The following is a 24,140-nucleotide window of genomic DNA, read 5'->3' as shown; positions in this document are numbered from 1 at the left end:
ACTTCTTACTTAAAGACAAGGATGGACTTATAACAAGATCTCAAGAGAATACTCAAGTAATAGAGTGGTCTTATAACAAGAATACCCGGGGCAGTACTCTACTTCTTACTCAAAGTAAAGGGGTGGGATAATTGTAAGATCCCCAGGGACAGTATTCTACTTCTTACTTATAGTTAAGGGGTGGGTTAATTGTAAGATCCCCAGGGGCAGTACACTACCTCTTACTCAAAGTGAAGGGGTGGGCTTATTGTAAGATCCCCAGGGGGCAGTACTCTACTTCTTACTCAAAGTGAAGGGGTGGGCTAATTGTAAGATCCCCAGGGGCAGTACTCTACTTCTTACTCAAAGTGAAGGGGTGGGCTAATTGTAAGATCCCCAGGGACAGTACTCTACTTCTTACTCAAAGTGAAGGTGTGGGCTAATTGTAAGATCCCCAGGGGCAGTACACTACCTCTTACTCAAAGTGAAGGGGTGGGCTTATTGTAAGATCCCCAGTGGCAGTACTCTACTTCTTACTTATAGTTAAGGGGTAGACTTACTACAGGGCAATGAAATAACAATTTCTTTATAACTTTACTAAATAGCATTATATATTGTAGAGCTAGCTTCTTGCCTGATTAATACTGTACTTGATGTATATTAATATCAATCATTAAATATTATGATATTTATAACATTTCCAGCTGATAATGTTATTAATGATGAGAAGTCTATCACCCAACATGAACTCTCCAACACACAAACAGACGATGACCAGGAGGAATATGTTGTTACCTTGACGATGAGTCCTGAAAATGATGACCCAGAGATAGATCAATCAGTCACAAACAGTAGAGAAGATGCTGAATGTCCACAGCTGAATGCTTCAGTGGACACTACTTCATCTGTCGAGGAAGAATTTTTCTCCTTGTCAAATCACAGCCAATTACATACTGTGTTAGAAGAGATCACAGAGATTGAAAACGAATGTGAATCTGATACATATATAAGTGGAGTTACAAATAACATGGAATTAAAGGAAGCCATTCTTGATGATCAGACTTTAAAGAATGAAGGACAAGATCAGAACTGTGTGAGTTCCAGTACCCCAGAGTCTCCTGTCAAACCGATCAACTTCAGTTTTCTGATGAACCCAGGTGCTGATGAGGATTCGGGTGAAGAATCTTATTCTTATGAATACTCATCTGAATCTGAAGAAGGTATCACACAAACTCTCTCCGGTGTTAATGACAGGGAATACATAGAGGGAGGCCCTAATGGTGATATATCTTTTAAAGATGAAGAGAGGGTACCTGACATGGGATCTGATGATAGGAACATGGGACCTAATGATAGGAACATAGGACCTTATGAGAGGGACATGGAACCTGATGGTAGGAACATAGAACTGGATGGTAGGAGCATGGGACTTGATGATAGGAGCATGGAACTTGACAATAAGAGCATGGAATCTGACGATAGGGACATAGGACCTAATGATAGGGACATGGGACCTAATGATAGGAGTATAGAAGTGGATGGTAGGAGCATGGGACCTGATGATAGGATTATAGAAGTGGATGGTAGGGACATCAGAACTGATGGATCCAATGATGGAATCAATAGCAGCAACAAAGAGATGTTGGAAGAGACGATTGTTGAAGACTTGGGTGAGAAAGCCAGTGGTATAGTGGTGTGGAGGTGTTGTGGTTATGATGATGTTATTTAGTATCTGTAGCAGTTTGTAGTGTCACAACATAAGAATTTAGTACTGTTTGTATTGGTGTTGGTAATGAGTGTTATTTAATGTGTTTTACTGCACAATTATCGTACAGGTACGCAGTTTATTGTTGTCTTTGTTTTACTTGAATGAAGTAAGTTTTTGTAGTTTTTAGAACTATTGTTGGTGAGATATTGTTCTTAATGGATGGCACCATTTGTAGTTTATAGAGTATTATGATATTTCAGTAATTTCCACATCAATGCATGCAACTGAAATTATGAAAAATTAAAACGCTCTGTTTTAACTTCGGATGTTGTTGTAACTAGGATAATGATGACAACAATATGATTGAAAACAGTGCAGATATGATTGGTAACACAAGATTAATCAAAAGCAGTGCATTTAGTTCCTCTTCCCCCACTCCCTTAATCTAAATAAAAAATAACATTTAAAGGATTGAGACATCATGCAGGATATCTGTCTATATATGTCTTGCTTCCACAAAACTTGAGAATATATGTTCAAACAAAGTTTGTACTTTTTTATGTCCCCTAGGAGGGACGATGAGAAAAGGTCCAAGTCACCTGCTGAAAACAAAATTCAGCTGTTCTGGATGATAAATTTGGAACAAATGATTTTCTCATTGATGAGGAAAACCTTGATATTGGACTCTGGATTGATCACTTGAAAACATAAGACTGTTTAAACTAGGTACATGTACTAGAAGTGCTTAAGCAGAACCATATTGATTTCAGAAATGTCAATAAGCCAAGGATGATAATTATTTTACTAAAAATAGTTTAGTTTGTATATGACCTTAATTGAAAAACTCATTACACAGAATTAAAACTTGAAGTGTGTGTTTCTAGAGACCATTTGGGTAAGGTCTGTCTGATTGTCTGACAAAGGTCAAGGTATTTGTCCTACCAAAGGTCAAGGTTGTTGTAACTGATAAAGAAGTTGCTGTTGTATTGCTCATCTACCTTGCATGTATATTGATATATTGTATGATTTGAATGCTTATGTATGTGCTCACCTTTACCTGCATCTTAACTTTTTTTATGTGATATGAATCTATTTCAGCTCCAAGAGGTATCAAACTATTATATTTGTTTACATTTTTTGATAACAATAATATGACCTTTTTATCATGTTCAGCTGATACAAATCAAAACTTTTCTTCAATCTTGAATTAATTTGTATTTTTTCACAGAAGAAATGTTAAAAATGCTTTATATTCTCTCAAAAGTTATATTTAAATGAACGTTAAATTATCATAATATATTAGAATTTTTGAAGGAAGTTTATATCATTTAACTTTTTCTCACTTTTCCTTACAGAGGAAGAAGCTAAACCAGACGTTGTTGATGGAGCTGTTGAATCAAAGGTTGCCTTAGCAACAGAGTCAACATCAGAGTCAGTAAAGGTCGCTGAATCCAAGTCAGAGACAACAGCCACACAGGAAGTGTCTGTAACTAAGGATGAGGTCAAGGTTGTCCAGGCTAAATCTGAGTCAGTCTCCAAACAGGAAGTATCAGTAAAGAAAGAAGAGGCCAAGGTCACTCAGGTCACTTCAGAATCTGTGTCGGCAGCAGGTGAGCAATCGGTGGAGAGATTGTCCAAAGGTGCCGCAGACAATATTACCAACATAAACAGTAAGGGTTCATTTCACTTTCTCTGCTCGAGGATGGACTTGACCGATCACTACCACTTGGTTTTTGTCACACTAGATGTATATCTATGTTAACTAAGATTTTCCTGACGTCCCGTCAATCCTAACGTACAACATAGATTAGTACACTGATCTAAAATCTGATTGGTTCCTCGGTAGTTTTGATTCACTAATAATTGAATCACAAAAAACTTAGTGGTTTTCAGTTTGATTTTTATATTAATTTACACGACTCAGTCTTATTCCTTCCCCATTTCACTACAACACACAAATATCCAGTAACATTTGGAGTGTCCAACCATGATGACAATATAGTCTCTTTATTAGATCACCTTTATAATTTCAACCTTAATTTTTCTTTTGTGTGTTTTTCATGAATCCTAATATCAGTATATTCTGAAGTCCTTTATGACTACATTCTGATCAATGGGTTTAGTGGATGATACTTTAACTGTATATGGACAAAATCATGAATAACTCATGGATTCAGAAAGTTTTAGTCATAAAAGGCTTGAATAAATCTTCTGTAATTTCTTCACGACTATTATGTTAACCTGTGATGAGTGATGGATACATGTTCCCAACCAGATTTGTTTGTTGTCAGTTTTGGCAACAACCCTAAGTATTGGTCAGTTTTGTTAACAACCCTAAGGATTGGTCAGTTTTGTTAACAACCCTAAGGGGTGGTCAGTTTTGGCAACAACCCTAAGGGGTGGTCAGTTTTGGCAACAACCCTCAGGGGTGGGGCACATTACCGAACATGGGCTTATCACAGGTGACATGATTAGAACTAACATTTGTGTGATTGGTGTGTGTTTTATTCATTAATGATCAAACTCTTCTAGAATTGTTTGATAGGAAATGTAACCTCATCTTTACCCAGTACATATGATATACTAGGATATATTACTTATGTAATAATACTGTAGTGCTTGCTGACTTCTAATTTCTGTCTTGATTCTTTTATAATTATTTCATAATTAATGAATGAATTCAGTTAATATCAAGTAATATGAAATGATATATTTTTACCAATTTCAGAACAGTCACAATGCCAATCAAACTATTCTGTCAGTTTTTATTACACTCTGGAGGAATTTTTTGTATATATATCTACAGTGAGGTGTTTTACATTGTAGAGTCTACAGTACAGGTACTGGAGGAACTTGAGTCCTCTGTCAGCAAGCTTAACGAAACACTGAGTCAATCACAAGAAACAAGGTATGTGTAAAAACACTACCCGGTGTAGCATGGTATTGTGAAGCATGGGGAAATGTACTGGGTCTAAATACCATTATGTTGAAATGAACCCCCCACCCAAATATCTAAAGGTGTATCAATGAAGGAATGGATTGGGGACACTTTAGAATAGAAGTTCTTATAACACAACCAGTAGAAGATTAAAGTGCAACATTTTGAGGACTACATGGTCATCTTCATCAGATAAATGACTAGTGTGTAGCAAATTAGCACTAAAATACGAAGTGTACGAGATGGTAAGAAATCCACCAGCTATTTTAGTATATATAAGATTAAAGTACAGCTGCAAAAGTTGGTTGACTCCTTACCATCTCATACATTATGTATGTCAGTGTTTGAACACTCCATACTGGTCCTCTCAGCTTGTGACATGTCATTAGCTCAATGGTTTAATGTAAGCCTAGTAAGTTGGAGACCCTTTGTTCAATCTTTATAGGTGGCATTGAAATAAATGTTGTTTCATCTTATAAGCTGTATGATGCAGTTTTGTTATTTTCTTTCTTTGTCTCTAATTTTCACTCACCTAAAATTTCAGTGTTACAACAAGCACATCAGACAGCAGAATAGAAATTGTGGAAGTTACAGCAAGGCATGTGACCAAAGAAACCACAGACTCTGCAAGTGAGTTGCGTCACCGCCATCACGACCACCATGGACCGGAAATCATCATCCCTGCAAGTTCAACCCAGATTCCTGAACACAGTGAGGTGGAGCTGATGGTAAAAGTTCGAGCGGCTAAACAGGCCAATGTTCGTTGGATGCATGAAGGCCAGGTTGTACAACAGTCAGGTGGGTGACTTGACAAAGAAGAAAATTCTATGTTTTCAATCTTAATTGAGGAGATAATGGAGATGCTGTTGTTTAGATGTAGATGAAGTGTCTCATCAACAGATCTTTATATACACAATAAGAAATAGATGTTTAGAAGATTGTAGAATATCAGTTAAGGTTTCAAAGCTAAGCTAAGCTGCTAGAATGATATTAAGGATGAAATAAAAACTTTTTCCTTTAGCCCACAATCTGACAATGAGCTGAACAAATTGCCTTCCGTCCTCAGTCATCCCTCCATAAAAATTGTTTTGTTATCTATATGAAATGCGAGATGAATCTTTCTCAAATTTCTTTTTTATGAAGATTTCCTATAGTTCCTGGTTGTGCTCTTAAAATTTTTCCCCTGATCAGAAAAACAAAATGGCTGCCAGATGGTCATCTTGGATTTTGACAATTAATATTTATCAGAGAAGGACTAGATAAACTCTGTATAGAATTTCATATGTAGGTTCTATTTGGTCCATAGTTGTGTCTTTTTGATTTTAGATTGTTCAGACAAAACAATCATCTTTGCTTTGAATTCTCAAATTTCTTATCACATGAGCAGATGGATATAAGATGAAAGACGAAATGATTAGGGAAATTATCCAACTATTAAAGAACAAATAAAGATAAAAACATGGTGTTTGCCAAGATCTCTCTGGGATCTCTTGTAATTTATGTCTGTATATGATGATTGTTTTGAAATTGATACATGACTTTACAGATTTACAAAAACTATTGTATGGAGTCAAAGAAACCATGCCTTCATTGATTTCCTCAATTTTCAATCCTTGTGTTCCCTCTGTCTTCCTGTCTGTCTTCCCAAACTAGCAACACAATTCAAACCACCACACCCACATACACCCCTCTAACATCATCACTCACACCCAGGTTCACCCCCCCATTAACACCATCATCATTCCTTATACTTCTAACTAATGCCACCATGCATGATGTGAAATTTGGCGTCTATCATCAGTATTGTTTACTACACAAGTTCACAAAATTGACCAGTCCCCGATCCATTTTAACATAAACACGTTGATAAATTTATATGTATACATAATACTTACATAAACCTACTAGATGTATCATTTTCACATCAGTTTCTCCTCGTTTGATACATGAAATTAAATCTTGATATTCTTGTGCAAATTATTTGCAAAGAGCTATTATAACCCCTTAATTTCATATCAACTACCTGTATATTGCTCTTGTTGGGCTGTGTGTCCAGTTAAAGAATAAACAGAGGCTGGCTATTTTGGTGAAGATATGCCATGAAATTATTGATTTTCTTGTTTTTTTTTTTAATATACCAGGTATGTATTAAAAAGGTCTCCCCATCAGACAAATTGTGCACAATTGACAGATACTGACATAAGATATAGTTTAGTCCCTAAGTATCATGACAGGCAGGCAGGCAGGGTGACAATAAAATTCAGAACATAATGTCAGCCAAGTCCGGATCATTTTCTTACCTTTGTAACCATCAGAAACCTTATTCCTTTTCAGAACGAGGCTACTACCTGTTTGTCATGCTTTACCTGCTGGCTTATTATATATTCCTTTCTCGCACCTGAACCTGGCCTTATTTGGCCTTACTTAGTCACATTCCAATCTCTCAGCAAAACTACTAGTGTTTGCTTGTGCACACATAATGTGTGGAACTTCTGTAGAAATAAACTTTGTTTAGTGAATTTCTACTTAAATGGATTACAAAACAACTAGACATTTTGGTAAGAACCTTTTCTATCTGAATGTCAACTAACACCATTTAATCACTGTAACCTAAATTTTATTGGATTGAATTTTTTTTTTAATTCCTTTAATTTTCTTAAATGTTGTGCATTTCATTAAGTCAGCTTGTTTTTTTTTTTTTTTTTTACTTGATTAAACTTAACTGGTAGTTAAAAGCATCCTGACATGTTACTGATAACAATATACATGTATAATCATGTAACAGATTCTGGTGGGAATGTTGATGTCAAATTTTCCCCAGAACATGTATTATTTATGGCCCCGCATCAAGGTGCCAGTGTGCTCTAGTAATCAACTTGTCAGACTATTTTTGGCACAATAACTTTTGTATTTGTTGTTGGATTCTCACAGAATTTGATATGTGGGTTGATCATATTCAGGAAATAAAGTATGGCTTTGATAGCCAGTGAAATTTGTCAATATTTATAAGAGTTATGGGACTTTGAATGTTGAAAATTTATCATTTTATTAATTTCCTCATGATAGCTTGTGTAGTTGTAGTTCAAAGTTCTCCAAATTTGGTATATGACTACATATCACATGGGTTCGCTAATTAATGACCTGGATGAAAATTTGCAAGAGTTGAAATGCTGAAAATTGACCATTTTATTACTAGGTAATTATTCTTATTGAGTCACGATCATGCAGTACTAATTTCCATGCTGCGCTGGTACATGAAATCTTCTGTGTAATAGCTAATAGATGGGACCCTTTCCTGACATTGGTTTCGTTCTAGTTTGGAAATCCAAATACATCTTAAGCTGCAATTTCTACAATTAAAAATATTTCACAAAAACTAAAAATCAATATGGTGCAAGGCAAAAAATGCTTTAGAACTTCCCTACAAATATCTGTTGTTTGTCTATACCCTTCTGTACCTATTGTCACCATTTCAGTATTTATCTGTATAATATTTGTGACCTCCATATTCCTTGATATATATCCTGTCTCCTATCTGTGCGAATACTTAATCACCATTTCGGTATATATCTGTATAGTATCATACAGACACCATTATATCGGTATATATCAACATTATATATATCTGTATAGTATCTGTGAGAATACATAATCAACATTTCAGTATATATCTGTGAGAATACATAATCACCATTTCAGTATATATCTGTATAGTATCTGTGAGAATACATAGACACCGTTTCAGTATGTATCTGTATAGTATCTGTGACCTCCAAATCCATTCATAAATATCCACTCTCCTATCTGTTATTAGTACATAGTCACATTTCCTTTGTTCTTTATATTCCTTTGTACCCTCTGCATGATTGATAAAAGATTCATTTTCCTTAAAAAGATTCCATATGATGAAGATGTGTTATCAAAGCAGGTATGAAGGTACAGGTGCATGGTACTGATAAAACAGGAGATATACATGTATATCTTAATCATTTATCGCATGATTGTGTTTAATTATGCATCAGTAACTCTACATTATTTTACTATGACAATTATCCCGGAGATTCATGCCTCGGAATTGGCAGTATTACTGGCATACAAAAATTGAAAATCAAAAGGATTTTAGAATAATTCAACATATTGGAATATTCTGAATATTTTGTATATGACAGGCCAATAAAGCTATTTTTACCTTATAAAGGTGCTAATGACTACCTTAAGCTGATACAGGGGAGGGGTAGCAATTATTACAGGCTTCACACCCCAGTTCGTAACTACTGCCTTTTGTCATCAATTTGTTTAAAGAATATGGTGTTTAATTAACCCTTTTTTGACACTTAGTATCTGAAAGTGTTAGGAATACAGAATGTGAAGTTTAAAGAAAATCTTGAGTTTGAAATTTTTTTATTCAAATCCAGGTTTTCTTCCGTTGATTCAAATAAAATCAGTTGAAGAAAACCTCAGTGATTCCAGAAGATGTCGGACAATAAGTTATACCCAGGTGTATCGTTATTAGAAGTGTTGACAATGTATAGTTGTGCGACCTTTTCTGTAACTATTTAGGATGATGGACAAAAAATATCAAATTCTTCAACCTAAAGATCAGCATCATTAGATTATACACATAAAATGGCCATCATGAAATATATATATTTCTTAATAAGTTTGAGTTTTATTTTAATTGCTGACAACTACTTACAATATATTAAAAGTTTGTTTTTTTGGGCTTATTTTTCATGATAAGCTTGCTTTCGGGATATTTTTTTTGTACTAATTGCTTTTTCAGCAGGTGATTTTGCTTGAGTGAAATCTTAATTCTTACTTAAATATCTAAACACATTTTTATGATTAATAATGATAATCTGACATTGATTAGTTTTTGAGACATATTCTTATTGAAGGTATTCTCATACTTAATATTTAAGAATACTATTCAAAAAAAGTTAATGATTCGATATCTGGTAACAAATTTTTAAAATTGATAAATTGACCTCAGCCTTGACCTTAGAATCCTTAAACAAGAACTGTCAGGAGTGTATTAATACTTGACCTTTGTGTGGAAGGTGACATGAATATATTAAAAGAAGCCTATAGAACTGTAACGCTGCATCAGTTGACCATTTACGATGAACAGTTATCTTTGTCATTTGCATGCAGCTTTGATCAAGAGATAACAAGGTGACCATATATAGTATGAGGATACTTAATTAAGACAGAATAGGACAAGGCAGGATCAGTACACTATGCTGTTAGCATAATATATTGTCATGAAAAGAAATTTTGACTTATATAAAAAGTATGTTCATGGTTAACAAGTGTTTTTTAGTTGTGAGATACAAAAATGCTGATATATTAACATTACCAAATTTATCCTTATAAGCTGGAGGGGCCAACACAATATTTCTGTGTTGTAGTAAGGGGCAGGCTTTATACTGTACCCGAGGGGGGCCAACACAAATACCTCTTTGTCATAGTAAGGGGGTGGGCTTTATACAGGACTCAAGGGGGGGGCAACAAAATACTTTTTTGTCAAAGTAAAGGGGTGGGCTTCATACAGGACCACGGGGGGGGGGGGGGGGGGGGGGGGGGGGGGGGGGGGGGGGGGGGGGGGGTGTCAACACAAATACTTCTGTGTCATAGTAAGGGGTTGGGCTTTATACAGCATCCCAGGGGGTCAACACAAATACCTCTCTATTTCATAGTAAGGGGGTTTGGGTTTGACCCAAGGGGCCAACACAAATATTTCTGTGTTAATGTCAGACATTGCGTTTATTGCTTGGCAATAAAATAAGATTGATTCATAATTCTATCATAACAGCTATATTGATATGGATGGGCTTATTCCTGGATAAATACAGTATTGTCATGTTGATTGTTAACAAATTTTATGATTTTATCTTTCCAGTTATTTGTAGTTGAAATATGTAATGCTTAAAAAATATTATCTATTGTCGACATAACTTAGTGATCCAAAAGTTGTCTCTCCTCGGCATCTGGATTCATTTCTTAGTAGAATCTTCCATTTCAATTTCCGTAAGATGTACTGTCATCCTTTGTAAAATATTGTACGATTCCAGTAAATCGCATTCGTATGTTTCAGGGGTTATTTCAGGTTCATGGTCTCTGTATATAACAATCTGTAAGCTATTCTAACTTAAATCTTCTGTTCTTTTTAAACAGGTCACTACGAAATGTTGGAGGAGGAAGAAGCTTTAAGCAAGTAGATCTGTACCTATGTCATTCAGCACTACCTATGAATACATGTCGTAGAGAATTGAGAGGATACAAGTCACTCCCCGCATATTGTATCCAGTGCCATATATGGAATGAGTTGTCTAGGATAGTCTCCATATATAATTGATGATGATGGTATAGAACTGTAGCACAGTGAACCGAGAGCAAGAAAATGATAAAATATACTGTTGCTAGAACACTAACAACATGAGGTTCCTATAACTGAAGATATAGACAGAACTGGTTTTGAAGATGTGCTCATCGTATAAGTGACCTGAATTAGAGATTTACAATCTGTTTTTAACTTTGTCTTACTCTAGTGTATGCAAATCACAATCATGCTACAGGTCATGGTAGACAAAAATGCATCAAGCCTTTTAACCGTCATATTGTTTGTCTAGGATGCAGAATAAACACCTTAGTTGTATTCATTTACCAATATCCCATCTGTATGTTTGTATGATCCAAATTTTCATGACAAATGTCACATCATCCTGTATTATAATATCTAGGCTGATGTTGCCTAATTGATTACAATGTCAAATATCAGAGCGAAACCACATTTATTTAGAATAAAAAAAGTTGTGAATCTTTTCATGGGAGATAAATCTTGTACAAGTGGAAACCATTTACCTTTCTACAAGAATATACCTGTTTTGTTTTAAGGAATGATCGAAAGGATGTTAGAATTCATGTATTTTTTATACTAATAGTTTTTGTGTCAGAAAAAAAATCAATGAAATTAGTAGAAAAAATGTAAAATTTTCTATATAAAAATCTTGATTTAGTGGTTTTTATCCTACCTGATTTGTTACAAAAGACAGCAAAATCTACTCGTCTTTCATAGCTAGGCTTGTGAGAATTGAATAAGTTTGACAAGGTTGTAATATTGATGATACGATCCCTTGTTATCATACCTTTCCCGGTCACTTTGTGTGGTAATTAGGGTACATACCATAGTGATGTCATATCTCACCTTGTTAATCTTGTAGGTTTTTCCATCAGTCTTTCCCTCCCTACACTTCACAATGGACTTATCAATCTCATGGATGGGTCCATTGTGAGATGTAGGGGTGAGACGACTCATCACACACATTCCTTGTTTTCTATTTGTAGAGAGTTCTCTGTGGTATATATATATATATTTACACTAACTTATGCTGTGATTAGTAAAAAACCAATACATTGTGTGGACCTCACCACTATCTGTATATTGAATACACTACTATCTACCACGGGGAAAGGATTGTTTGTGAGAAAATAAAGTTGAAAACCTCCACATAAATGTCTTTTTTATTTGTTTTTAAGAATAAAAAATATTACTAACACAATTTATAGTCATTCACAGGACCATTGACAGTTGGCAACACAATTCAACAAGGTTTTAATAAAAATGTTACCATGACTGATGAACTGTGAAACATTCACATACATAACGCGTGTATAGTGACCTTGTTGCCAAGGCAACCAAAATTTTCAAATAAAAAGAAAACAAAAACAAAGAAACCTGCATGCACATCTAACTATGGCCCATGATATTTCTGTAAGGTTTCACTGATATTGGTTTCAAAGTTTAGAAGTCTGAACAAGATCATTGTGACTACCGTTTTTCAAATTTCAGTAAAATTGTACATCTCAATGTCGACCAGTCAGAACTTTCCATTACGTTTCCATAGTAATGGTTCTGGAAATGTGTCAAATTACAGGCTTTGACAAGTTACAGCCCTATTTGACCAAGTTGTATTAATGTTGATCTATGAAGGACTGATGAGCTATGGCCAGGCCATACTCAAAAATCTGTACAGTGACATGTTTTTTTAGTTGCCTTCTTTATCTATTTTCAGCGTAAATGGACAATATCTGGAAACACCTGATATGTCAAATTATAGGCTTTAATCACTAATAATGAATAAGTTAATAAAAATAAGTTTCATAAAAACTTGATTGGTAAGGCATGGGCCATTACACAAACACTTATGTATAATGACCTATTTATATAGCAACCAACATTTTCCGATAAAAAAACACCTGCATGCATTTCAACAAATTGTCTCTAGCATTCCTGAGGTGTTGAAATTGAAATTGGTTCAAAATTTAGGAGGAGTTTTCTGGACAAGATTTGCAAACAACAGACATACTTCCAAACATCAAGATGATTCAAGTACACACCTTCCCTCTCCCCGAACTTCATTGTTGGGGATGTAACAAGTCTCAACACCATCGATAAGTCACAACATCATTGACAAGTCACAACACTAACTGACTTTCCTATAAATCAATGATATTTCAAAATTATTGATTTCCAATAAATCAAGGATATTTCAAAATTATTAACGATTGAATGGATTACTGTGGTACAGTTTTTTTAGTACATGGTACAGAATTTGTACATTTAAAGAATAAATTATGATCATTATTTTAAAGCATAGAGATGTTTGACTTGATACATCAGAAATCACATATTTAAAACTTGATCTTGGCAGCAATATTATGAAAAGTAGATACATCAATTAGGGCATTTAAGAACTATTCTGAAAATCAACATTTCCTATGCAGTTAATAGGTAATTAAGCATTTTTCTCGTAAAGTGAAATCAACAACTAACAACAGATACCTCATACCGTTCTTTATCTTAAAAGGAAGAATACAAGTCAATTTATATTAGAATGTCATTGTTAATTGGTTTTGGCAACAAAACAGTTTCTCAGTAGAATGTATCAAAAAGCCAGATCGAGCAATGTCTATACAGAGTGATACAAACATACAATCACTTGGTATGTCGGGGATGCAGCTTGTATTTCCAGATTGTTGAGCTCTTCAGCTATTCACAGGTTTAGACCACTCTCCTGTAGCAATCCTGTAAAAAATTGGGATAAAGCTTTACTTTTCATTTAAAATAGACATCCTTGGTGTAGATACATTACATTTATTATGTACAGATCTAAATTGGATCAATCTATACCGTACACTGAATCACTGCAGGTGACCTATATAGAGGATACATGAAAACAATGTTTTACCCTCTGACTGACATAAAAGTAATGTTTTACCCTCTGACTGACATGAAAATAATGTTTTCCCTCTGACTGACATGAAAATAATGTTTTCCCTCTGACTGACATGAAAATAATGTTTTCCCTCTGAATGTTTTACCCTCTGACTGACATGAAAATAATGTTTTCCCTCTGACTGACATGAAAGTAATGTTTTACCCTCTGACTGACATGAAAGTAATGTTTTACCCTCTGACTGACATGAAAATAATGTTTTACCCTCTGACTGACATGAAAGTAATGTTTTACCCTCTGACTGACATGAAAATAATGTTTTACCCTCTGACTGACATGAAAATATTTCATCTTCTGACTGACATGAAAATTATTATCTGTTTTACCCTCTGACCATATAACTTACTTCTTCATGGCTAACTTTTTCTCAATGTATCGGTAATGTTTTTCCTCCTGTGTTTCTCCTGTAACTTTAGCTGTTGTCATCAGTACCACACCACCTATTGTCCTGTAACATCACACAGTGTTCACTATCCATTTTACCCTATACATTGTTGATACAGTATGAAAAAGTAGAATATTTCATTAAATTTTATCAATCTAAAGGCCAATTTGATCCTCTACCTACTTCCTAAATGCGACTTGAGACTTTTATAAATTAATGTAACTCTTTTGAATCCTGTGTCCTTGAAAATAAGTTCTTCTGGAAGCTAAGGAGATGATTATTAAACGTTTTAACCTATTTGACACGTGTGACCTTGACAGGGGGTCAAGGTTATTTATATGAGGAAACTTTACAGTGCTCCATCATATGCACTTGCTGATATTATATCACTACAGTTGGTTCTGATCTACTTGAGAAGAAGATTTTTATATTCATTTAGACATGTGACCTCTGTGACTTTGAATATTGGTAAAGGTCAGTTACATGAAGAATGTTGTAGCACTCTATCTAAGATACCTACTAGCAAAATTATAGTACCCTGGGTCTCCTTAAAGTTAAGAAAATTCTTCAAGTTTTTTAGACCATACCATAAGCTCATTGGTACTTTGTGATAAAATTCAGGTTTCAAAATTTCTGTGACAGTCTTTTCAAATATCACCATTGATAGATTTTGAGAAATAAATAAAATACCAATAAATACATATACAAAATATACTTACCATTTCTGATATAATACCAGATTACAAGGAATACTTACCCTAAAGTCAAACCTACTATACCTCCAGCCACCATACCCTTTGGTCCTAAATGTAGCCGGAACGCTGCCCCAATTATAGCTGTCCGAACAGAACAAATCAAATGGTTGATTTCAAGGAAATTGACCAATAATTTTTACAGCAGAATTTAATACAAGATTGTATTCCTTACACAAATAACAAGATATACCTCAACAAGAAATCCCAGAGGACTCTTGGCATGTATCAATGTTCTTATCTTTTTTGGTTCTGTTGGACATCTTCCCTCCTTTCTTCATAATTACTTTACAAGAGGCCCAAGGGGCCTTAACGGTCACCTAGGGAATATATGTCAATAATCTGGGAATTTTAAAATGTTGCAAAAATGTAACAACACTTGTGCAGGACCAAGTGTAAAACATCTGTACCAAGTTTGAACATGACCCACCCAATAGTTCTTGAGAGGAAGTCCATAATGTCTTAGCCAAACAGAGGCCTGGGTGGCCATCTTGGATTTTGAATCGCCCCAAAAAATTAAAACACCTGCCAGGACCTTGTGTAGAACATTCGTATCAAGTTTCCCCTTTTCCCCCCTCCTGGGGCCACACTATTTTTCTTCACAAACTTGAAGCGGCTTCCCATGGGGATGCTTTGTGCCAAGTTTGGTCAAAATCCATCCACTGGTTCTTGAGAAGTAGTCATTTAATGAAGGTTTTTACATATGGCCCTTTTTACACCCCTTATGGGCCCCAAAGGGGATATTATCACTTTTTTTAACATAATTTCATATGTTCTTCACTAAGGGATGCTGTGTACCAAATTTGGTAGAAATTGGTCAAAGTTGAATTTTCGACCCTTTTGAGTGCCCCCTAGTGGGGCCGTTTTTGACCCGATTTTTTTTTCTTTCACAAACTTTGTAGACCTTGCTATAAGGACCCTTCGGCTCAGGCGACCTAAAAAGCCCTAGATAGCTGTCTTTTTTCTAATCAATCTCAACATTAAGTGGGCCCACAGGGGATTTAGGGGAGCTACATATAAAATTTGAGAATTTTAATTTTCAAAATCCAAAATGGTCACCTTTCTACCTCTTTTTGCCTGATCTGTTTCAAAATCAAGATGGCACCAATAAGGACAAAAAGTTCACTAGATATGAAAGTTAAGAAACCTCCATCTGATACTTCTTGCAAAATAGTGACAACAACAACTAATTCAGGATAGACCACCAACAGACAAAAGGTAATTTGAACAGTCCACCATGTGATGTTGGAGGGCATACAAACTAAATAGCCTGGTTAATAGGAGTGAGATTTATTTTGACTGGAATTGCAAACAGAAAATTTGTCCCATCTAAGCTGACAAGATTTCAAAGTTTCAAAAAGGACCCAAGTTATCTCCCTTCCACTAAGTGACATTCATATGTACGAATATTTGAAACCGATTATGCGACTTCTGTGACATGAAAGAAAAATTTATTTGGTGTGTGATTTGAGTCTTATATCTTAGAATTAAATTAAACATTGAAGTTTGAAGAGAAATGTACATTGCAAAAACAAAATACATACATCATGTATATTATCTACAACTGTTTACTCATTACATGACAATAGATAGTGAAAACTCACAAGCTGCAATACTGTATTCCACAAAAGATGTCTTGTTTCTGTATATACTTATACATTTGGACACACCCCTGTAAAAAGCACAAGAATAGGAGCATTTTATTACACACAAAAACATGGCCTTATCAAAGCCTGCAGCACTCACCTCCACATCTCTGCAATCATATCAAATAATTCTGTTTGCCATTATACTGGAAAGTATTTCCCTCAAGACAAAAGACGATCACAATAGGTCACCTGAGAATTTGACTTAGGTGACCTAAAAAGGGATTCTGAAGATAATGAACAATCTCTTGACCCCGAACATTTTGTGTATAATCAAGCCCCTTTCATACAAACTAGAACACTAGACCTATTGTTTAGTTGAAAACACTTTTATATACCCAGAAAAGCAATTTTCTAAATTCTTCTTTCTTTACAGTGGTGGTCCCAATCCTTTAAGTTCTAGGGATCTCAGACCCAAAATGTATATAAAATAAAATTGATCATATAATATGGATAGCTTACGTGTGATATGAAGATTTATAGCGAATCAGATCAATTTAAAATTTAACCTTAGAAACTACCATGCTTACATTCCAAGATAAATATTTTTGTTTACAAGTGATGGATCCTGTTAAGCTATTGGAGTGCTTAAACAAATTTGACCCTATGACCTTGAATACGGGATAAGATCATTTCCTTGATTACACCACTCACACACATCCTGATGGATACGCCGACAAAGTAAGTACTATGTGCCCCATTAATTGAGTAAGGAAAGTATTAAAAATGAGGCAAAAACAATTATTTCAATAAAGCTTGAAACAGACAATGGAGTTTATTTCCATTCCACAATAAGGTACTTACCATAATGATGTAATAAAGAAACCCATAAAAATGCATCCTCCTGCAGCACTTTTCATTCCTCCTAACACACTTTTGTCAATTCTCATCCTCTAAAGTAAATATATATATACATATGTATAAATTCATAAATATATGTTTGTATATCATGCAATCAATTCAAACTACAAAGTCAAACTTTCAGAGGCAAATAAAAAATCTCTATGATAAAAAAATGCCAGATCTGTTTGAAGAATTTAGTACATCTATTTAATATTCAAATGTGTCTACTGCAAGCCCACTTTTCATTTGGCCAAGAAACCAACAAATTCCCTTTCCCTTTCAACTTATTCACTAACCAGACCAGATTCACTCTTATCCAAATGCATAGCAGAATAAAGAATATTCCACCAAGGGGCATAATCTTATCATAAAAAGGGTTAATGAACAAGAGATCCCAGAGGGATTTTAGACATACACCATTGTATCACCATTGATATATTCTTTGAACATTGGATCTTTTCCCTTCTTTTCTCTTCTCTTCTTAATTTTGCAATAAATGATAACAAATTTGAACATTAACCCATTGCAGAAATAGAGATAACTAGAACTGTTGCCAGGATGGCCCACTTATACCTCCTGCTCCCCAATCACAAAAAATTTTGGAGGGGTTGTCCCAACAAGATTCCTCCAAGAGGTCTTCATTTGGTAACCATAGTAACCAAATGGAAACAATTGTTTTTTTTTTTTTTTTTTTTGAAAATAGACTCATTGTATTTGTCATCCCTCTAAACTTTTTTATACCAATTTTCAACTTAATCAGATGAAATCTTAGTTTTGACCAGTCCGAAGCCTCCAAAGCGCTCCATGATAACGGTTTTGGAACACCTAATATGTTAAATTATAAGCTGTAATCAGCTGTAGCATTTGATCAGGTTTAAATGGAAAGTGAGAAGGCACAACTACATATCATAGGAATGTACCATGCTTAGTTTGCTTCTGTACTATATTAGATACAACTGACGCAATATTCCAAACAGAATATCTACAAAAAGGGGCATAACTCTGACAAATGTTGTCGAAATTTCACAAAAAGCAAAAGAGCACAATCATATATCATTGGGATGTAGTAAACCAAGTTTGAGAAATATTACTTCTATACTTTATCCGATCTACTGCATACAATAATCCATACAGAATATCTACAAAAAGGGGCATAACTCTAAGAAATGTCATCCAAATTTTATGAAAAGCAAACAGGTACAACTTACATCATAAGGACATAGTATCCCAAGTTTGAGAAATATTGCTTTAGCACTTTTTTAGATACACTTGATACAATATTCTGAATGGTTGGTTGCTACTTTGCTGAGAAATAGAACTCAGCACAATTTCATGATGTTGAAGAAAAGTGTACAAATGAATATCAAAAATCACAAACACCAAATTTCTATAAAAACAAATGAAGATAAATAATTCCACCATATCTATTAATATGTTAATGAAGTGCACTGAATATTCAAAGCAGAATTCTTGTGAACCAAAACAAAATACACCATTATTTAAAAAGGAAATGAAGTAAAGAATCTACATGTGTTAGAGTTGAACATGATTATGCTACAGTGCTTACATGTATATTTTCTGAGGAACTGAGAAATGGTAATGTCATCAAGAAACTGTGACTTGGAAAAAGACTTGGTCACATTTCTAGTCTGACACCATAGATAAACTTTTTGGAAATACAATGTATGTTCTACCACTTTACTGACTGTTCTATAATTACTACACCATACAGTCAGAACTTCAGCTAAAGTATGTGTATAAAATGACTGTAACTCAATTACTAGCTACTGTGTAAAAGGTAATGTTACCTCGTAACTCATCTTGGAACGAAATGTTGTTGCATGATTTTCTTCAATAAAGGTATTAGAGGTTTTACGGTATCCAAGGGGAAATCCTATAAATATTCCCAAACACCCAGCACTTAATGCAGTCAGTACAAGTTCCTCATAATCTGGGTGGCGTCTCTCTTGAACACTGGTAACAGAAACAACCAATACATCTTAGATATAGACTTACATTCCAGATTATCATAATTATGACTGAGTTGTCTCCCTTCTTTTAAATAAAAGTCTTGGTGCCAGTATCCAATGCCATAACACCAAAATAAACCTCTTCCTGTGAAAAAGATTGACTAAAAGTAGAGAGGGGGCCAAATTGTGAGCATCCCCTTATTCATAAGTGTCTGCCATCTTAGGTCATTCTTTATCTGTATTAACTCCCTTTAATATCTTTTTTTTTTTTCGTTTTATAAATATGTTAATTCTTATTAATACATATATATTCTTATTTTACATATCATGGACATTAATGAGAAGTCATGCATGTATATTTCTGTAGTCATAGCAAAACATTTAAAGGTTATCTTTTTACGGTCACTTATCTGACCAAATTTCGTCAAAATAAACATATCCAGATGAAAGAAGAGGTATTTAAAGATGCATAACTTCTATATCCAATATCTGGCCCTCACTACTTCTGTTCCATTTGAGAGGCCAGATGATGATTCAGTAAAATATTTAGCCTTCTTAATTCAATTATGACCACTGATCAAGAGTAAATCTCGCCAAAATCTTTTTCTCCATAAAGTAGGGTAATAAAGATAATATATGCGGTAATGATTAAGTAACACATTATCATCCATAGACAAAAGCATCAGTATTCAACAGTATTAATTATTGTAGTAAACAGCTGAAGTCAAACTTTTCCAATTATTTCAAACATTTCCTATCAAATGAGAATACAAATCAGTGTATTTATAGTCGCATTCACTGGAATTAATCATTTAAATACTACAAGTACAAACCACATACAAAAAAGTAAGTAGAATTGTCATCCTTAGGATAACTACCTGGTAATAACCCACCCACCCCCCTCCTGATACAACTGAGTTCTTTTTTATACATGAAAGGGGGATAACTCTCTGAAACGGGAGAAAATGCAAAGTCTCTTCAGAAGGCACGTCTCCATATTCTACTGAATATTCTGACGAAAAGCTGGATTGTTAACAGAGCGAATGCATGATATTCGTCTATGGACATATGGACAAGATGATTCCAGTTTACCCTCCCCCCAACTTCACTGTGGAACGAACGAACAAACGAACGAACGAACGAATAAATAAATAAAGCTCTTGTCCCTTTTTCCTTTTTACTTGTGAAAAGAAAGTGTGATTTACTTCATGTTTGTATGACCAGGCGAGTGTAGATGACTGTAAAGAAAATACAACAGTTGACTTACTCTTTTCTGTAGAAATCTCGTAACCTGTCTTTGCCCGTCTCATTGGCAATATACTCCATTACCTCCTCTCGTGATACAAGAGGGATGTCGCTAGTACTGTTAGTCTTGGTTTCCTCAACACTATTCAGTTCATTTGTTTCAGCAAACAGGACGGGAACCTTTAGGTAGGACCTTAACTTCATGTAAACTGAGTAGGATAGGGGTAGATTTTTGTCTGATTGCAAGACAATGGTATTTGATGAAGTGATGTCATTGTTCTTGCAGATAGGCAATGCTACTGAACCTGTAGCTTTTGGTGCAGGTATATTAATATAAGGAAATTTTAACAACTTAATTGTAGACCATCTTGCTGAGAGTGTATACTGTGAAGGGTACAACAACAGTGATGGTTTTAACTGGAAAGTCTCTTTATTGTTCACTAGGAATGGATCCTTCGGCATATTATAGGTAGGCGGGGTACCTGAAAGACAGAAACAAGAAATTAAACAATTACAGTCTAACTGAAATAACCTGTTACAATGAACTTTACATAGAATATGGAGTCCTGGCCCCAATTGTATAAAACATCTCAACTTGAGATTTCCTCAAGCCCAGATTTTCCTCAGCTAATATCTCCTTGAAAATATCTTGTATGAAAATTCCTCAAGGAATTTCAGGACATCCTAGCCGAAGCCTTCCTCCTGTTTCTTAAGAAAATTTTATACAAGCCGTTTTTGAGGAGATATCAGCTGAGGAAAATCTCAACTTGAGGAAATCTCAAGTTGAGATGTTTTATACAAGTGGGGCCTGCCTATTTGTACATTGTTAAGACATCACCTGAAATCACAACATGACAAATGGCAGTAAACATATCAGGATAATTTCATCTATTTTAACTGAAAACATTCACAAATAAACAATAAGAAAAATAACTGGGATAAATCAAGGTAGTCCACATCTTGATGACTCAAAAGCTTGGAGTGATAAACATAGCCCAGTAACAAACCACCAGCTACCTAACCACTGTTACAATTTATCAGTTAGGAAAGTTCAGTCATTGATTAAGACATCAATAATTCTTTACTATACATGTTGCAGTAACATACATACATACACGAGGAACTACATACAAATATCCTTACTTACGAAACTTAACCAATAAAATAATGAAATAAGAGTTTGTAATTTCAAAAGATGATGTCAATCATTTCAAGAAGTGCAAACTTAATTAATGCTACATGTCAGTTAACCAATTGAAGAATGAAGTAACCTAACCAAGGTTGATTTTTGTGACCATTTCATCAGGGCAGTGTGGAGACAAATCTGAGCATATTCTTTCATTTTGTTATTATCCTTGCCATATAATTATGCATTAGTTGATCATTATCATTTATTTACTTCATAAATAAAGGGTGATCCAACATTCCTTGCGTGGAACTTTCCAGTAGTGTCCTCATGTTGATCTGTTTATAGGATTCAATAGAGTTCCTTAACAAGAAACCACAAGAAAGCAAAAACGAAATTCAACACTATACGGACGTCCTGGTAGTGTTGAATTTCTTTTTTGCTTTATGACATTTATTAACTTTTAACTCTTTCAATCATCTAGTAATGCTTATGTAACCCTGGTAAAATACTAGCCGCAATACACCACTCGGCTAGAGAGAACTTCTCTTTACCTCGATTGGTTGAGCGTCAGAATAGTAAGCCAAGGGTCCGGGTTCGATTTCTAGCGGAGGCCTTGAAATAAATAATGACCTCTGTTAAACTTATTATGAATAACTAAATAAGTAAATTAAATGATAAGTTTGAAAAACTAAAAAAAAACGAAAAAGTCCATTTGGTGTAATGGTTGACACACAGGTACACAAAGCATTTTATGATTTGTTAATTAACAGAACGAAAACTTAAATAGCAAAGAGAAAAGAAAACGGTGGTAGAAAACATTCTGTTGTTAATAATGAAAACTTGTTAAACATATAACCGCCTTAACAAATCCGACTAAAACTATATTGTCTTTCACAATATTTTGAGTACAAACTCTTTTTTAAAGCAAAGTCGATATATAGTCCTCTCTGCAATATCTGTAACTCTGAAACGGAAACTCTTGTACATTTATTTTGAAGACTTTTTTTATCAATTCTTTAGTCTAGATATGTTGTCAATGACTTTATTAATACATTCATTGTTGCCATTGAAACCGATGACCCTCATAAAAAATTTCAGTTTTTCTCGGCCAATGCTCTGAAATCATTCAAGATAATTGCTCAAAACTTTTTACACTTATTAGGCTTGTAGTATCTTTTGTTAAAGGGAAAGTTCACCATTTCAATACTTTCTCTGCTACCATGGAAACAAATAAGCCAAATACCAAAGTTTAGTTTTTTTCAGACCAGTTCTCTTAAACCATTCAAGGTACTCTAGCAGATGTTCTCAATTTCAATACTTTGTATGAAATTGTTTGAATCGGACCCCGGACGGCTAGGTGAAAGACAAGTGTGTTACAACTGTGCCACCAAATCATCGCCTGATCATGTTGATACATTGTTTTCTAGAAGATCAACAAGACGAAGATGTGTTGATGACGATGATGGTGATAATGATGATAATATATTGGAACATTTGTATGTGCAGATGTTTTGTTAAAATCTTGCGAAATATACAGTTTTAAAAACACGCTTCAGTGCAGACATGGATCAGGCTGTTCAAAATGTGTATCTTGTTGACCAACTTGAGCTTGCTTTTAGGCAGTGCCTATTTCATATTAGTTAGGTCTGAGATAATCATATCAAGTTATTTAACTTGTTCAAATAATTAAAGTATGATATGGCTACTTCTGAAGCTAGGCACACCATTCAGAAATGAGGGTTGGGCATGTATACATTCGTTCTAATTGACTGGCATGTACACATACAAGTAGAATACCATATCAACAGATCTATACGAAATATAATGACCCTATGTAGTACATATATACAATATCAAATACGTGTGTACACATGGTCTATATATCTATCTAACGTGCACCTGCAAGTGTAACAGAAGTGTGTACCTTAGAAGTAATTTTTATCAAGTATATAATTCTAGCATATATTTGTGAGGCTGTTGTCGTTTTAACTTCGATGAATTTGTTACATCACTGCTGGTGAATCTTTCTCTGCCCAGTCGGTATGTGTGAAATTCAATGACACGGGATCCACACACATTTGTTATGCATGCGATACACATGTGTCTTGGACGATGTCGTAAAATTTGCGAGTGACGTAAATTGTAGTTTGATAAATGAATGAGTGGTATTAGATTGCGATAATACACAAACCATATATCGACGTGAATTTGTTATTTTTATATCATGGTTATCGGTACATTGCTGA

The 24,140-nt window shown here is 34.6% G+C and overlaps 2 protein-coding genes across 3 annotated transcripts in view; one reads left to right on the top strand and one right to left on the bottom strand.

The window, feature by feature from the left end:
• The window catches only part of LOC132558608 (muscle M-line assembly protein unc-89-like), a 58,927-nt gene extending 46,786 nt beyond the window's left edge, over nucleotides 1-12,141 (top strand). The window contains 4 exon segments of the mRNA XM_060223198.1: nucleotides 3,043-3,297; nucleotides 4,514-4,595; nucleotides 5,170-5,423; nucleotides 10,803-12,141. Coding sequence (XP_060079181.1) covers nucleotides 3,043-3,297; nucleotides 4,514-4,595; nucleotides 5,170-5,423; nucleotides 10,803-10,846 — 635 coding nt within the window. The 3' untranslated portion in view covers nucleotides 10,847-12,141.
• Nucleotides 11,922-23,972, bottom strand: LOC132558609 (RPII140-upstream gene protein-like). 2 transcript variants are annotated; one of them, XM_060223199.1, is made up of 8 exons: nucleotides 23,819-23,972; nucleotides 20,788-21,247; nucleotides 19,359-19,524; nucleotides 17,512-17,600; nucleotides 16,666-16,733; nucleotides 15,067-15,145; nucleotides 14,271-14,372; nucleotides 11,922-13,713 (listed from the first exon to the last, which is right to left on the bottom strand). In XM_060223199.1, the coding sequence occupies exons 2-8, from the start codon at nucleotides 21,225-21,227 to the stop codon at nucleotides 13,674-13,676; spliced, it is 984 nt and encodes a 327-aa protein (XP_060079182.1). In that variant the 5' UTR covers nucleotides 21,228-21,247; nucleotides 23,819-23,972; the 3' UTR covers nucleotides 11,922-13,673. The 2 variants fall into 2 exon arrangements, with proteins under 2 accessions (XP_060079182.1, XP_060079183.1); XM_060223200.1 differs by lacking the exon at nucleotides 11,922-13,713 and having other exon boundaries at nucleotides 14,267-14,372.
• Between the last annotated feature and the right edge of the window lie 168 nt (nucleotides 23,973-24,140).

The sequence above is a fragment of the Ylistrum balloti genome, unplaced genomic scaffold (genome assembly GCF_031769215.1).
Source record: "Ylistrum balloti isolate Yb309-2 unplaced genomic scaffold, AGI_CSIRO_Ybal_v1 Utg370800, whole genome shotgun sequence".
NCBI lineage: Eukaryota > Metazoa > Mollusca > Bivalvia > Pectinida > Pectinidae > Ylistrum > Ylistrum balloti.
This window is presented reverse-complemented; position numbering and strand designations above follow the sequence as displayed.